At 46.4% G+C, this 17,264-nt stretch overlaps 1 protein-coding gene across 9 annotated transcripts in view; it reads right to left on the minus strand.

The window, feature by feature from the left end:
* Window positions 1–17,264, minus strand: part of CACNA2D4 (calcium voltage-gated channel auxiliary subunit alpha2delta 4) — a 131,360-nt gene that overhangs the window by 99,133 nt on the left and 14,963 nt on the right. For 8 of the 9 annotated variants that reach the window (XR_010999517.1, XM_068191783.1, XM_068191775.1 and 5 more), the window contains exons 6-13: window positions 14,394–14,525; window positions 13,433–13,493; window positions 12,798–12,948; window positions 11,157–11,231; window positions 10,146–10,235; window positions 4,315–4,428; window positions 3,170–3,248; window positions 1,056–1,189 (exon numbers count right to left, since the gene is read on the minus strand). Coding sequence is in view for 8 of the 9 variants with exons in the window: in XM_068191783.1 (XP_068047884.1) it covers window positions 1,056–1,189; window positions 3,170–3,248; window positions 4,315–4,428; window positions 10,146–10,235; window positions 11,157–11,231; window positions 12,798–12,948; window positions 13,433–13,493; window positions 14,394–14,525 (836 nt within the window). In the remaining variant the exon portion in view is untranslated. The remainder of the gene's footprint in view (window positions 1–1,055; window positions 1,190–3,169; window positions 3,249–4,314; window positions 4,429–10,145; window positions 10,236–11,156; window positions 11,232–12,797; window positions 12,949–13,432; window positions 13,494–14,393; window positions 14,526–17,264) is intronic. The other variant, XM_068191777.1, reaches the window with a different exon arrangement.

Consider the following 17,264-nt stretch of genomic DNA (forward strand, 5'->3'; position numbering starts at 1 on the left):
CTCCAGTACATCCAGCATTTCCTCTCCTCTCCTTGCCAGTGCAAGAGGACTCTTATTGCTGCAGCCCCCACCCCCTCCAGATGTACAGGCCAGCTGTGGCTGTGAGGGCTGGCACTGACACACTGACTGGCACAAGGGAAACAGCACAGGCACAAAACACAGGGTGCAGTTACCTCCTCAGACTGTGGCAGCTGGTGAAAGACATGGATGAACACACAAATGAATACATGAATGGAGGAATGAATCAAAGACAGGAGAGGTTGGGACAGAGGAAGAGAATGGCAAGACAAGAGGCAAGAAACAAGATGCAGGAAAAAATCGTGCAGCAAACAAATGTCTGTGACTGCCTTGGGAAGAGTGACTATACACCAGAGTGCCAGAGGTGGCAAGTCTGCTGATAAAATAAACTTCCTGGGTAATCAGTGGCATTTCTGGAAGCTTTGATTAATACGCTCAAGTACCATGTCCCAGCCCTTGTTTGGCACAGCTCATGCAGCAGAAGATATCCCCATGTCACCCTCACAGAGCCAAATGTCTTCCCACAGGGCAGGCCTGAGCCAAAGCAGGGGGCATTGGGAGTGCTGACTGTCTGGTCTTTTGCTGTGTGTCCTTTGCCCACAGGCCTGGGCTCAGGACCACTGTGGTGAGTTAGGTCTTGCTAAGAGTGATCCTGGTGCCTCAGCTGAAATCTCTGTCTTTGAGTAGCAAACAATTTGCAGTCAGCTACTAGGCTGGAGGAAATCAGCCTCTGTGACCCTACCCTGAGCCAAAAATAATCTATTGTGTGAATAATCCTTTAGAAGGTAACTCGCTTGCACAGAAGCACATCCTAGGTGATGTTGTGCCTGTGTGATTAGTCCTGGGCACCTGAGTCACTGAAGATTCATGTCTGAGTCTGCATGCACACCTTAGCTCCACGAGCAAGCAGAAAAGAAATATTGTCTGTCTCAGTAGAGCCAGAGACCAGTAATTTCTATCAATCAACCAGCTCCTGGCTTGTTTTACCTGAATTTCAGGACTTTATTTGGGTTTTGACTCGTGCTCGAGGTCCTTACCGCGCTGTCCATGTAGGCTTCAGTCCAGATGATATCGTGGTCGTGGTTGATGACCATGGGCCGGCTGAGCACGTGCAGGTACTCCATGACATTCTCCTGGACATCTGCCAGCGTGGAGATTTGAGTGTAGTAGCCTTCATGGAGAAACAGAGGTGTGAGTCACTGTGCTGACACATCTGCCCTGTTTCTAAATGAATGCAAAGCTAAAGAACTGAATGTCAAAGACTGACTGTATCTACCCAGGCTGGGTAATCTGCTCTTTGTAAAATGGGCCTAGACATGCCTCATATCCAAAAGCATCTGTGGAAATCTAGAGTTTCAAAGCAGTGGTTCTGTTCTTCTAAAAATGCTGAAGCAATGTGCAAGATGAGAGTCTTGGTATAACCAGATTTGTGCAAAGCAGATGCAAAATATTGCTTTGGGTCTTGGGAAAAACCTTCCTCTAATCAGACTGCCTTTCGTCTAGAAGGCCAAACATATACAAGCAAAGGTTTTCACCAGGCGACCCACTTGCCCTGCCCTATTTTATATTAAGATCAAATTCCCACTTCTTCCAGATTTTATCCAGCACTCTTCAGTGTGCCTAGCTTTACATCCAAGGATGGCAACTACTTCCATCTACTTCCATTGGAAGCAGAATAAAAAGTGCAAGTTACTTATTTCCAAAGCTTTGTCCCTGCAGCTGGACCCACAGCAGTCTAAAACTACAACAAGGAGTACAGGGGAAGGACCTTCTCAAGTTACCAAAAAGGTCCTCAGAAGTAGCTGCTGGTGAGAAGTGCTAACACAGAGTAATGTCATAAGGATTCTTGTGTCCTGCTTCTCACCCCAGGCATTGGTTGCACTTGGTATAGGATAGAATACATCAGATAGATGGAAAACTTTCCCATCACCAGGAAAACACTTCCATGTGGAAGGGCTCATGTTCTGATGAGCACTGGGATGTGGAAACAGATTTAGTGTGCTCGAAAACAAGGCCCAAAAGAGTTATACAAAACGTTGAAACAGAAGAACCAGAATCAGGGAGCCCTCTGCACAGCTCAAATCTGGTAAGTGAGAATGCAAGTGCAAAGAGCACATTTTTGTTACCTGGTTATTCAGAAGAATGCATTCTGACATTTTACAGTGAACCAAACAGTACCATGAATTCTCTGTCAGTGATCTCCTGGCTGAATACAGAATCTGAAACCCAGGGGTTTGCTTCATTTAACAAAACATAAAAATATTATGTGTAATTCATAGCGCTAATTAGATGAATGCTTGAGCCTTGAGAATCCCCAGCTCACAGACATTCTACAGGCCAGCAACTCTCCTGTCAACTGTTCTCAGCAGCAAATGTTCCCATGCATTTCATGCTCTGCTGGAACCACTGCTTGGGCTGGAAAAGTTTGTACCTGACACCCAGCTTCAGTTTTCCCTTCCTTTCCCTGTTTATACAGGACACTGATGTAACTAGCATCGCTGTCTCCAGAAGCCAGGTGATGTCCAGACATGGATGGCTTTTTTTCCCCTTTCTTCCTTTACTCTTGCAGACTCTGACAGTGCCATCTTGACTTTTTAACTGGCCCCGAATGCATAGAGGTGACTCACCTACTGTGGATGGATTTTCTCATTCACTTAATTTCATGCCAGTTAGCGAGAATAGTGAGTTTGGGGTGGGATTAACAAGCTATTTTGGTACCTCAGTGAAAATCACTTACACACAAAGAATTTGGCCAGGATACAGGGGTTAACCTGCAGACCTTGTGAAAATTGCTGTAAAATCTTTAAAGCAGCAATATTTGTTTTATGTCTCAGCCAAAAGATGTCAGGCTCTCTAAGAGCTTTAGACAGATGGTCAAAAGCCAGCAACCAGGACACAATGAGAACAGGGGACTTAGGTGGACTACAGCCAGAATGAATCTTGGTCACAGTGTCCCTTGGCACGGCGACAGGAAAACGCAGTGGCTCAGCATGGAGGACTTGTGTTAGTTGGACACAGGCACACTTCATGTGGGCCAGCAGGGTCTGCTTTTTCTTTAGGTTGTCTTCCAAGCAAGGGCTTGTGGGCCCCAGCAGTGGTGGGTAAGCCTTGGAGGGGTGCAGGGAGATTGGACACCATTCCCACACAGCACCTTTGTTGTTGCAGGCGATCCATTTCACGTTCGGGGCAAAAGTGACCTCCCGTCCGATAAGGTACGTGAACACCCGGACCTAGGAGCATGCAAAGACAGGAGAATGAGGCTGTAATGTGCTACCAAATCCAAATGGCTGAAGTTTGGCATGCCCTTGTCCACTGGTGTGAATGTGGTGAGAGCAATAGCTCTGCCTTCACACAGAGACAGGAGCCTCTCGCACCATTTGTTTCCTGTTTTGTGGCCTGGAACTTAATTTCCAATTAAAATAAGCCCAGAAAGCCAAGTAGCACCCAGGATCATCTGAATAACAAAGCAAAAGTGCAAATTCTGTTTGATTTTATGATAGCAGCTCTGCCTGGCACTCAGCAACCACATGCAGAGAGGTTTATAGCTCCCAGGAGTCCTTTACCCAGGGGAACAGCTGGCCACATGAATCATTTAGAGAGAGCTTGCATTTCTCTTGGATTTGACCACCAACAAAAGAGCCAATCCTGAAATAAAACCATTTTAACAGCCCCCTGCTCTGGTCTCTCAGTGGGCTGCTTCTCTCCCTTTGTGCATTGCTGCTAGCTGGGATGAGGTAAACAAATAAATCAGGAGGGTTTAGGATGAGCAGTGGTCTATTACATTTTCACAGCCAGCTCTGCTAGTGCAAGCCTGTAATCAGACATCAGAGTAAAAAGGACTGGAAGGCATCTAGAGAGGCTGTTTGGACCATTCCCCTGGCCACCATAAGAACTCTGAATAACCAAACCTTTCCTGAACAGGACCAGTTATAAACAGTCCTATGTGGAATTAAAATTCTTAACAAAAGTTGGTTTTTAATTTTGCAATACTCAACTCAGTCTTTATAATCTCATCAGGAGAACATTTAGATTGCCCACACCTTTAGAAAACAAAGTGTATGAAAAGTAAAAGCTTCCCTGACCTAGAGATATGCATTTGTAATCTTCTCACCCCAGAAATCACTGCAGTAGGCTCCTGCCTGGCTGCTTCATTTGCTTTTACAGTCTGGCGCCCATGGGTATTCAGGTACTGGAATATGTGAATGCTCAGCTTTGCCTGGCCCATGCTCTTCTACTCCCAGCACAGCAGAATAGCACCTTTCCCCTCCCTTTCTATTTATCACTTCCCAGACAAACCTTCCGATCGGGCCAGTTGTATTTTTCAAACACAGCTTCATAATCCTCCACGGCTCCATCGGTGATCAGCATGATGGCTTGGTTACACAAACCTCCTTGGCCAGCATCTCTGAACTAAAACAGAGAGGGAGAGCACTGCTTATCCCACCACAGGCTGTTTTTGAGGAACTGCACTCTCTTCATTCATGGTGGGCCACGTCCTGGCTTCCACTTGCAAACCTCACGCTGCTCAGAAAGAGGATTGTGTTCGCATGCTGCATCTAGATTTTTTTATTTATACAGCCCTGCCTGGCACATGCAGGCACAGGAGGCTTTGCAGAAGTAAAATAATGAGGAGAAAAGTGCTGTGGAGGAAGGGTGTGATTCCCTGCTGCTTCACATCTTGCACAGTCGCATTAGTTTATGCAAAACAACTATAGATTGACCATAAACACAGCAATTCTGATTTGACAGCAATAACTGTCACTTTTTCATGGCAGAAAATGTGAGAGGAGTGGGAAATGAGACTCGTTATTTCAGGGTGAATCCATCAATCTTCCAAAGAATAGCAAAGAAGGGCAGGAGCATATGAAAAAAGAAGGCTACTGCCATTGGAGCTGGGAAAGTTTATGGACGTGCCAGATAGAGAGGCCATACACTGACATGACAGATGACCTGTTATTTATGCATAAGAGATATTTAAGGCAGAGCAGAAGTGCACCAGGACTCTGGTACAAACACTGACGTGCTCCCAAGGGCACCTGCAGAGGTGTTGGACAGATGTGCTCCTACAAGCGAGCCAGACCCTGCCTGTCCAGCCAGGGAGAAGCAGCCTTGGAATGCTGCCTGTCTCCTGCTCCGTGTGCTTCCCATGCCCTCAGGTACCTCCTCTAGAGACCTGAGGGCCTCATGCAGCACCAACACAGTGCTAAAGCCAGCAGCAGAGGCAGCTGAGGACATCCCAGGGACAAAACTTAGCAGCCGCTTCACTGCAGCTGCCAGCTCAGTGGCACTCTGTGCTTCTCCTTGTCCTGCTTCTCACTGTGAGCAAGGAAAAGTCTGATCAACAGAGGAGGGCACAGAAACTGATGCAAAGCAAAAAATTTATGGAAGAAGGAGAGACAACTGCTCTCCTGCTGACAAAGATTAATGAGAAGCAATAGCATGAGATGAGGAGGATACAGGAGACCAACTGAAGGGTGATTAAGGTTACATCAAACAGCAGCAATTTTAAACTGGAGAGGATAGTTATATCTTGTGAGAAAAAAAGCTATCCAAGTGGCACAATTAATCGCATAAAATGAAATCCCTGGATGGGAGAACAAGAGCACAGGCCATGAACTGGGAGTTTTCAGATGTTTTAGGGTTCGATTCCCAACTCCTTTCGTGTTTGGGAATGCTATGTTATGACAGACAAATGCCTTTACCAATGTGGCTGGTCCTGTGGTTCCACTGCAGATTAACATCATGACCATGAATACCTCAAAGCCAGTTCCAAGCCCAGATTTGCCCAGCAATTTCACCTCTCCTACAATTACATTGCAATTATGAAATTACCGGGCTCAGTGCTAATACCGCCGTAACATCCCCTTCTGCCACCATCTATGTTATCAGTCCTGCCTCCTCCAACTTCACACACTACCTGGAACTACACTGCAGGAAGAATGGATTCAGCAGCTTCTGAATGACCACAGGTACAAACCCCTCTCTGGCTGTGCCCCTGCTTGTATCACTGACCAGGACCAGGACAGATGATCAGGAGTGAGAAGGGTGCTGTAATAGGGTCATTTCTAACTAGTTGCTCTCAGGTGAAACATCTGTGGGAAACACCAAGTCAGGATGAGGTGTTTGGAAGTGCCCCTCCTCTCTCGTGTCCCCACAGCAGCACATTCAGAGGGGAGACAGGCAGTAAAGGCTGAGGGTGTACAACAGGAACAAGCACAGGATGCTCTTAGCAAAGGAGAAAAGCAGGTGAGAGCCTCATGGGATTTTGCTAAAGACCAGCAGGTAGGAAAAAACCAGAGCCTCAAGCGAGCTATTTCTAGGACAGAGATCAACTGGGTGCAGATTTGCAGAGAGAACAGACAGTGTGAGTGTCCACCAGACAGGCACAGGGTGCAGGAGATGCCGTCAGAATGAGGCTCAGATCACAGATATATGAACCTTGTGGTTACGAAAGCAGCTTATTCCAAACTGTTGCAATCTACAATATGTCAGTTTAGATTTTTATTAAATTAACACTTAATTAAGGTCACCCACCATTTCATCAAACTACTTCAGATCTCTTCATGAAGCTTACTTCAGAACTCATAATACTGAGATACTGAGAAATTGGATGTTGTATCAGAACCAGCAATCTCCTAATTACAGGAGTAGATGATATTTTCAACAGGGAAAATGAGATCATCAGTGTCATAGAAATGGAGATTAAAAAGACAGATTTAGAAAACAAATGAACAAGAGGTAATCCCTGATTTTTAGGTCCTTTGTGACTGGCTGCAGCTGTAGCAAATGATCTGACAGCATTTGCAGCAAGCTCTGAGCATAATTCCCTGCTCTGACTGAAGTCTCAGGAGCATGAAAGAAGGGGAGATGAGGAATAGCATGTTCACAGAAGAGACGTCTGAAGAAATGCAGGCTAGAGCTGGGTCAGTGAAGGAGGCACAGAGCTGTATAACTTCAGTCACATTGCCAGGACTAACAGGCATGATCTAATTAATTCAGGGTCACAGTCTCTTGTACTCCCTTGTTTGCTCATTGCCTTTTACTCTGCAGTTATAGGCTGGCACAGGGCTCCCAGTGAAGCGATAGGAACTATCAGCATGGCCCAGAGATGTGCAGGCACGCGTGCTGATTATGTGCATGTCTGACCAGGGATCTGAGCAGCCCCTCTCCATCTCCTCCTGCCCCATTATTATGCAGACCTGCCTCTGGAATGGCCTCCAGAACTACTGAAAATTCAGACTTGGTGGAGAGCATCTCATGGGGAGAAAATGAGCAGTAGACAAGAAAACAAAGACAGCGAGGGAGAAACAAGAAAGGGCATTAAGCAAGATAGCGGGAACTGGTAAACAGGAAATTCTGCGCTTTGCATATCCTGAAAAATATGCTGTAGAATCTGGGTCCATAAAAATGTGACTGGAATCAAGAAGCAATTTCTAAGTGTTCAGAGAAGAAGCAAGAAAGGGAGTAAAAATAATACGATGCCAGATGATAAAAACCAGAGGGAGATGGTCAGGCAGATATGCTTTAGAGCCTCCATCCTTTATAATCAAAAGGAAGATATTGTAATGGCTGGGTACTCGCTGAAGCGATAAGAAACTAAGAAAAGAAAGAATGAATTAGAGGCAGGGTGACAAAGTGGTAGGGTTAAAGAAAAAACTAATTTAAAGCATTTAAATAATCTGTGCTCAGCGTGAAGGGAAAGAATTGCAGAAAGTGTAGCTGAACTACTTGTCTCATGGGCTGAGACCTGGCTGGGACTATACAAGATCCCAAAGGATGAAGAGGCAATCAACGGAAAACAGAAAATGGATGGATAAACTATCCTTAAACATCTAGCATGCTGCTAGAAAAATTAGTAATGCATCTTGTAATGCATCTTGTGAATGTGTAAATGAATACACACTAGTGAGATGTGAAAGCCACAAACCTTTGTTTACTTGGATCAGCACACAGGTTCATTCTTTTTATGGCACCAGTTTGCTCAAGTTACTCAGAATGTTATGTCTCACTGAAATCCAGTCTGTTACCAGTTTCATCATCTTTTTCCACCTATAGCCATTCTGGAATGACCCACTCAATTAACTTCAATGTTTATGTGATTTCTGAGATTGGCAGTGAGTCAAGGCACGATTAAATCAGCCTGGTGGTAAGAGGAAACATCATTCCAAGGTGGCCTTGGAAAGCAGAACTTGGCTTTTCTTGTCCTCAACAGGGTGGGAAAAGCAACAGCTTTCAAAATACGTGCTCTGAGTGTATCCTGAGAAAGGAGGACACATGTACACTGGAAAGGAGAGGCAGTGGCTTGAACACAGAAGAGGAGGGTGGATACTGCCTGGGGAGGGATGCTGCAGAGACACATCAGCTCAACAGGAATTAACAATGTGACAGTGCCTGGAAAAAAAAAAAAAAGTAGCTGTTGTCTTTCGTCCTGTTAAGGGGACTACAGTGTGTAAAACAGGGAAGGCAATTATTCTGCTCTGCTTAGCACCTGATAGCTCTCAGCTGCAGCACTCACACACTGTTGGGAGGATGGTGTTTCAGGGGAGGCAGCCTGGAAGCAGAACGAAGAGGTATAAATCCTGCAGGAAAAAGGGGAGAGAACAAGGCAGGCCAGGCTTGTTGAAACAAGGAAGAGAAGAGAGCAGCGAGACAGATTAAAACTTAATAAATAAGAAAAGACCTCAAAAGATAGCACTTGACACCTGAAAATTTTGAAGCACTTCATAAATGTGTGCTTAAGACCATGGCTTCCCTTGGATGCATATTTTATTGAAACCACTTGGTTTGTGGCTCAATTGAAATGGAGAGCTCAAGTGCTTTATTGAGCATGGCAGAGAAGGACAGGGGGGTCTCTCACTAGCTGTTCTCCTGAAACTGATCTGCAAGTTGTGTCATGGATTAAAATATGCCCTATCTCCCCCAGAGGATAATGAAGGAGAACAAAGACAGTGAGAGATTTGTGCTCTTCTTCAACCCCTCTTTGCTACTCATACCTCATTGAGTAGGTCTCTGCTGGGCTATTAATTCTGTGAGCAATTGGACTGAGGAAAATTACCATGGAAATTTTGCAGCCACTTTCATTACAGACATTATTACTGGTTGTCTCTTGTAATCAGCAAAGCCTGTTTCATCAGCGTGATGTCGCAATTTTCATTCTCCTGCGTGTGCTCCCGTGAGCAATAACAGGAGAGTCTGTGAGGAACAGCTGAGAGTGGGAATTTGTCTGTTTGAGAAGGGGGTAGTCAATTCCACCAAAGTTCCCCCTTCTGCTGGCTGTGACTGCACAGATTTGTTTTGGGACACACTGACAAAACCCCTTTTCCTCTACTATTACCAATACAGGTCTAAGAAGTTTCTTCTCTATTACTCTTAGTTCACTGGTGTGCATGGGCAACACTCCCTGGAGGTATTTTTGGTTCAGCTATTTCAGTGGAGGATATATTTTGTCTCAGCTTTTAAGGCCCCTTCCAACCCAAATCCTTCTATGATTCTATGATCCACAACCCCACTATAAACAGTGCCATGAGGGGATGGGGGTATTCAGCTGGTTCTTGGTCCTTTTTCTTGTTACTATCCCTTAAGAAACAGAATTAAATTGTATGTTTACCTCCAGGCTACTGAATTTCCTATTCACATGAGGCAATGAATTATTTATGGTTCTTTTCAGAGGGATCAATTCTCCTGTACCTGTGATTTCTACCCCAAGCACTGATACTCAGAAAAGTGACATTGAAATAAATCTGAAGAATAATCTCTCATGTCTTCATTATCATCACTGCTCACTAATAACATTACCTACAACCAGAATTGTGGCCCTCAGCTGATCAAATTGTATTTTAATTCCACCAGGGCAATGCCCAGTTGTGGGGCTCATTAAGAAAACTCATGAGGCCACAGCCTTGCTGGCTCCTGATCCTTGCTGGGCAGAGAATGGTGGCACAAACCAATGCTTCCCCTAAGATGGGTGAGCCCTGCACACTGCTTGTCACAAATTTGGGATCCATGAGATTAGCTCCTGCCCGCTCCCCACTGCAGCACCCAGAGGGATGTGCTGTCACTGGGGGAGAGGAATGCAGGGCTGGGCAGGGACACTCGTGCCCCACACAAGCATCAGCACCAACTCTTACCTCTCTCAGGATTTTGAAGGACTCTGTCAAAGCCTTGTTCACAGTCCCCACTCCTTTTGCCTGCAGTTCCTCCACCAGCTGCTTGAAGTGCTGGCAAAAAGAGAGCAAAAAAAGCCAGGAATGAGTTGCAGGAAGGGTGTTCCCTTCGACCAGGGCAGGAGAGGGTAACCCAAAAAGGCTGCACCCATGCAGCTCCAGCAGGACTGCATTTCTCAGTCTCTGACAATCCATGTAATATCATGGAAGGGGCAAAACTACTGGAAATCTGACTTTCCCTTATCTGTTCCTTCAGGGAAAAAAAAACCCAAAAAACCATCCTATGCACCCAAAAGCAACAGGATGGGGAAAAAGAAAAATTTGTATGCTTGTCTATGACTTAAGCAGCATTGATCTGCTTATATTAAACCCTCTCTGCAAGATAGTGTCTAGGATGTTTGGGAATCCTTTGGGAAACCCTGCAAAGACATCACCCTCTGCAGTCATACTTGGTGGCCTAGGGCTAATCTGGTTGTTGAAGGCATACAGGGATGTAGTAATACAAACCAAAAAAAATGAAAGAAGGAGGAAAACAAAACAGGGAGAGAAGCTAAAAATAGCAGTCAGGAGGGTGGTGGAGCAGCTGGACACATGCTGGCCACCTCGGGCTGCTGAACCCTCCTAGATCAGAGCAGCAAAACCCCTCCTCAGAGAGGGCTTCCTAGCAGTCCACCTCGATGAAGGATCAGGCCAGGCTGAGAACATACTCATGAGCAAAAGACTGATTATTCTCATTTCTGAGGGCTGAGGATGACTAAGATGGAGACCTTTTGCCCTCTGCACCCAGTTTTTAACAAGGCAGTCTGGGCTAGGTCTGCTCGTGGTGCAGCAGTGGGGACACAGGGAAGCTGTGGCTGCTGCTCACCTGCCAGCTGACCCTGTGTCACAGCAGCCTGGGGCAATTCAGGGTTTGCATTTCATTTCTTTACATCAAGAGAGCTACCCGAGTCATGCTGAGAGGGGCCTGGTACTCACCTCTCTGTTATCTCTGTCTGCTTGGACCAGGATACCCTTAAAACAGGGCTCGATGAAATGAACATAATCATTGTACTGCAAAGAGAAAACGAGAAGAAAGGGGTCGTCATGGGAGAAAATTCACAAAATGGGTTCATGTACCTAGGTACTCATTCAGAAAGCAGCATGGAACATGATGCCATTTCATACCCATTTCCCTTAAAAATTGTTTGTAGTTATCATGCCAAACTAGGATTTTGATGACTCTTCTGTTTGCTTGAATAACGCATTAATTACAGTGTTTTGCTGAGTTTTAGCAGAGCATATCTACCCATACAAAGTTTGGGGTTCTTTTTCCCCCACCCACACCACAAAGTTTGAATCCCCACTTTATGAACTTGTATCCCTGGCCTTGCTTCTAGCACTTTTTGCACACAGTTTTCACTTCTGGAGACTCTGAGTCCCCAGCCTCCAGCTGAACCTTGAAACCTGAAGTTTGAAGCCTCTGGTGCACGGCTGAACAATAACAAACCAGGTTAGCACACATCCACTGGACTGGGATAATGAGGGGAGTGCATGATTCTAGGCTGTGACATGTGAGGTAAAGCTTGGTAAGGCCCTGTGAACTGTTTCCTGCAAGGCTCAGGAGAGTGCAATTCCTAAGAAGCCACTGATGCTCAGCTGCTCAATAGGAACTTAGGTCAGGCTATAATGTCTCTGAGCCAGCAGGTTCTTGGTGTGAGTGCAGTAAAGGAATATACATATACATATATATATATATATATATATAAACATGGTATTTCTGGGATTGCTTTTGAAGAACAGATGATATTTCAAACTCCTTAATGATTCCCCTCCATTTTTCTGCCAACCCTGTTCACTCTTCCATCTGTCCAGTCATATAAAGACAGAATTGTTGCCACTGGAGTTTCTAATTAGCTAACATAAGAAGCTATCAACAAAAAGCAGAATTTATATCTCAGTGACTGTGCCCTGGCAAGCTGTCATAGAAAGAAGCCTTGGGAAGGAGATGGTGTTTGAATTAGCTTTGAAAATTAGAAGGCAAGGAGCCTGTAACATGGCACCAAGTCTTGGTATGAGTCATGGAAAGAAGTTTTGCTTTCTGTGGTCAGTGGTGCTGGTTCTCTGTGGGTAACCAGCCCATCCTCACCCTGCCAGGGCTCAAAAAGGAAGAGAATAACACTGAAGCTTCCTGACCAAGCTCCATGCAGCCCAGCTGATCATCTCAGAACTGCAAGGGCAGCCTTGCAGGATGCTGGTGCACCAAAAAGCATATGGTGGTCATTTTCTAGTCTGGAAGCATTATCCTGAGGATTCCACTGCTGCTGCTGGACCCAAATACAGTGTTATGGCAAGCTAGGTCAATTATTAGCTCAGGAGTCTCTCTGCAGCCCTTTATTATCTGTTGTAGTCACATCCCTAAGAAAGCAAAAAGATGCAGCCAACATCCTCTGTGAGGAGAGATGAAGTGACCTGGCAGCCACCCTGCTGAGCACACAGAGCTGCCTTCCCAAGGGTCATTTGGGGAATTTCCATATGTAAGTGCTGCTGTAGGTAGGTCACTGTGGTTTGCTGAGGGGAAGGAGGAGAGGGTGTGAGGCACCAGGAGACAGCTCAGCGCAGGAATGGAGGCAGACATACTGCAATGATGTTGACAAAGTCATTTTCTCCCAGAGTATCCAAAATGGTGACGATGGTGTGCTTGGCAATGGTCATCCTCAGGCCCTTCATGCTGCCACTGACATCCACAATGATGACAATGTCCTTGGGAGAGGTGGCTGCTTGGATGTACCTGCACAACAAAGAGCATGAGGAAGCAGGGTGAGAGCCAGGGAGGAGGAATGCTGGGCATGCTGCTGTCACCGTGCCAGCCCCAGCACCACGTGCACCATGACCACAGCTGTCCAGCAGGAACAGGCTGGCCCCAGCACCTCACTTCCTCACTGGGAAGGGCTGAGCCTACTGCAGACATACATCCAAGAGGGACAAATGTTAAAGACTGAGTAAACACACCACAGTTCTGAAACTTAAATACCTCCACCACCTCCCAGTCACAGAAGAGTAATTTCCATGTGGCACATGTTAGATGCCACAGGGAAAACTGTTGCTGGCAGGGCTTCCCAACCTGCTATTACCTTTGCTTATGTACCCCCCATCTCTGGCAGGATCACCACAGGACATTAATAACTGACCAGCAACTCACCAAGGTGTCACCTTGGAGAAGAGGGAGAGAGGAAGGATAAAAGGTGCTTTGGCCAAGTCTCTCCAACACTTACCAGCCACGGTTTCTGCAGTCAAAGGAGATGACTCCGTTCTCATCTGGTAACCACTTTATTCCTGAAGAGAGCAGCAAGAGGAGCAATCAGCACACACAGGCAGGCAGGCAGGTACCTGCTCCCCAGGCACCTGCACTGCTGCTGTTCCCTGGCTGCCCCAGGGAGCACACGAGGCTGGCCAGCCACAGCAGCGGCCGTTCTGCAGAATTACAAGCAGAGCTGCTCGGTCTTTGGCAGTTCCGAGTAAACTGTTTATTAAGTTTCTCTTAAAAAAATGTACCTAGGCATAGTCTGTTCAACTGCAAAGCAACTGCTTGTACTTGGGAATTTTTTTGTCACTTTGAGGTAGTTCTCAAAAACAGAGAGGTGGTGGAGAGCATAAAAAAGCAGCAGCAGTGAGCGGGATGCATCCCAGATTCCCTGCTGCAGGCTCTGTTCTCAGCCATCTCCGCTTTCACCTTCCCCAGCGTGTGCCAGGTCACAGAACAAGGGCACGCAGCCATCTGACCAAGTGGCCACCAGGCTGGCTGCAGCTGCAGAGCATCTCATTGGCTCCTGCAAGCACAGGACCTCCCTGCTGTGCCTGACCTGATGTGCCACTCACAGCTGGCGAGTGGATGACCAGTCACGTGTGTCCTCAGAGAGGCTTTGGCCACCGCTCAAATCCACAGGGGAGCCCTGCTATGGTGTTTTGAGAGCTTTTTGGAGGACCCCTGCCAGCAGACTCCTCTGAGGCTGCACGAGCAATGTGCCTGAGTGGCTGGTTCTAAGGGAGAAAGTGGTTTATGCCTGCAGAATAATTCCTTCAGCCTTATCAGCCCATTCTGCTCACTGCATCCTGCCCTTCTCAGGGCTGGGATGGCCCCAGACTTCCCAGATTGGATCCTTCCATGCACAGACACCGTCCCTGCAAAATTGTTGCGTGGCACTGAAAGAGCAAAGCCAGTCTCTGCTCTTTTACCTGGGTACAGCCTGAAGAATCCAGTGGAGCTGCCAAAGTACTGCCAGGTCAGTGTGGGATCCCTTTCAAAGTTGTCCACAAAAACAGGATTCAGGGCTTCTGACATGTAAACTCCATTGAGTATGGCAGGGTCTGTGGGGGAGAAAACTGTGTAAAAGAAGGGAGGACATCCACCATCCCTGATGGAGGAGAGGGATGGAACAAAGGCAGCTTCAGGAGGAATGCAACCTTGCCCAAAGCTTTTACATTGATGCATTCTGCTCCCTGCCCATTCCAGTGAATCCTAGAGGCCAGGCCACCACTGGCCACCACAGGTGATCTCAGCTTGGTCAGACACTATTAACCCCATTCCTTTCCAGCCTTGTCTGCCCTTGAGCCCTACATATGGTTGGAACAATGCTCTCAGAGGCCCAGGGAGGCCATCACAGTGCTGAGCAGCTGGCACAGCCGAAAGGCAGCACTCAGCTGCTGTCTGACAGGGAATATGTGGCTCTTAAGGAGTAGCCTGATGCATCACTGACAGCCTTTCTACAAGGACTGTCTAAATTTATGCTAGGTGTAATTACCTAAGAGAGAGGAGCCCTAGGATTTACACAGTTGCACTCTCTCTCTTCTTTCCCTCATCAAATCTTTCTTTTCTTCTTTACCTGCCCTTTCCTTGACAAATCCTGGGCTATCCTACCATTCCCCCATCTCCTCAGAATAGTGAGAAACAACACTCACTTTTAACATTTCAAAGGTTTATTAAACCTTAAAATACAACAAAAGACTGAATAAGAAAAAATTTACACTGCTGGGAGCATGGAACTAAACCACCACGTGCTCCCCCACAAAAAGGCTCCTCCACCTTTTATACCTTTGGTGTTGCATCAGAATCACAGAATGATGAGGTTGGAAGAGACCTCTAAGATCATCAAGTCCACCCTATGCCCTAACACCTCAACTGGACTGGAGCACCAAATGCCATGTCCAGTCTTTTTTTAAACACATCCAGAGATGGTGATTCCACCACCTCCCTGGGAAGGCAATGCCAGCACTTTATTATTCTTTCGGTGAAAATTTTTTTTCCTAAAATCAGGTAACCCTGGCCCCTACCAAAGTCCATCAGTCAACTTCCTTGTCGTCCATTGGTGGAGATTAAGAGAAATGAGAGACTTTGTCTTTACAAACAAGATGTGGATCTGCTGGTAGATTAAACTAGCACTGAGAAATAAAAGAAACAATGGGAAAGACTCCACTGACTGATGAATGGAAAAAGATATTTGCTTTTACAAATAAACTGTAGGTTTGCTGATAAATTAAACTGGATATTGAAAGACAAAAGAAACAATGGGGAAAACCCCTAAACTCCGTAAAAATTAAAAGGGAGGGTTGTACATTAGAGAGAAATCTTCGGTATCAGGTGTTCTGGCAAGCCTGTACCTCTCAAGAACTTCAGCCAATGGGGAAAGTGAGAAGGGAAATGCGGACGGGAAATTAGGATACAAAGGAGGCTGCGTCCTCCAAAAATTTGAGAGACCCCAGGGGAATGGCCCATGGCCTCTCCCTTTATTCAAATAAAGTAAAAGGACTCCTCTGTCTCCTTTTTGGACACAAACCTCTGATGTTTGTGGATTAATTTTCCTGACAAGATCACTTTCTTGCAACTTGATTGGAGGTCAGGTGTTGCCATGCCACGCCTCCTAGTAACAAGCCTGCCCTCCTCCCAAAGGCCCTGGCCACTGAGGCGATCCGGTGACACAACACAAGGGTGAGGGGAAAGGGGACTATGGGGAGAACATACCACAATAGCATAACTACACATCAATAAAACTTCTCTTATCATACTGTCTTAGGCTGGAAATAGGGGTATTCTATTCCCATCTGTCAGAGGTGGGGCAGTTGTCTTCTGTTCACTGGGCAGTTTTCTTTATCTCTCCCACAGCCAATCCTCTCTCCAGGAGATCTCTTCTGTTCATGGCCAGTGAGTGTCTCTGCATGGCTGGGGAGCTGCTCCGCCCAGGGGGAGGAGCCAAGCATTCCTACCTGGATACAATCCGACCTTTGGGACACCACAGCAGGCTTTTCCACTGCATTCCTAGAGGAAGACCAGCCCCATCTACACCACCACTGGACCTTCAGAGGAAAACTCCACCCTTGTCCAGGATCCCTGCTCCAGCAGAAGCACAGCTGTCATTGCAGGTGGGCTGCAGTCACCATGGAATGGGACTGCCACCAACACCCTGACCCATAGGGTATCGGGTCATATTCTGACTCTGTCAGTGTTTTCTTTTTTGTTTGTACTATTACATTTGGGTTTCTTTTAGTTTTCCTAGTAAAGAACTGTTATTCCTATTCCCATATCTTTGCCTGAGAGCCTTTTAATTTCAAAATCATAATAATTCGGAGGGAGGGGGTTTACATTTTCCATTTCAGGGGAGGCTCCTACCTCCCCTAAGCAGACAGGTGTCTTTTCAAACCAAGACACATACACATAATGTTCATCCCCTTAATCGTGAGAGCCAACCGTCGCATTACCTGTCTATAACAGAATCAACAGGAAGCGGCAGATTCCAAGAACTCCCTAGGAGGCAGTGTACATTTGGTGTCTGTGTTGACTCACTGCCCCAGGAGACCAAAGAACAGCAGCAGTAGAAACAGTGAATCATGAGAAACTGGTCATTGTAGGATTAACTGTATTTGTGTCAAAAAGGGTGAGGCTTTCACCTACCACTTCCTGTTTAGTCACTACTGAAAGCAGTTTTGGTCAAAATGAGGCAAAAACTGAATCGTGACTCCCCAGGGATGAGGCCAAAGTAAGTCCTGCAGGAAGGCAGAGCCAGAAATGCTGTGGAGAACCAGGCTTGCTGCTGTTTGCAAGAGGGGGAGTGA

The sequence above is a fragment of the Anomalospiza imberbis genome, chromosome 5, assembly GCF_031753505.1.
Source record: "Anomalospiza imberbis isolate Cuckoo-Finch-1a 21T00152 chromosome 5, ASM3175350v1, whole genome shotgun sequence".
Lineage (NCBI taxonomy): Eukaryota > Metazoa > Chordata > Aves > Passeriformes > Viduidae > Anomalospiza > Anomalospiza imberbis.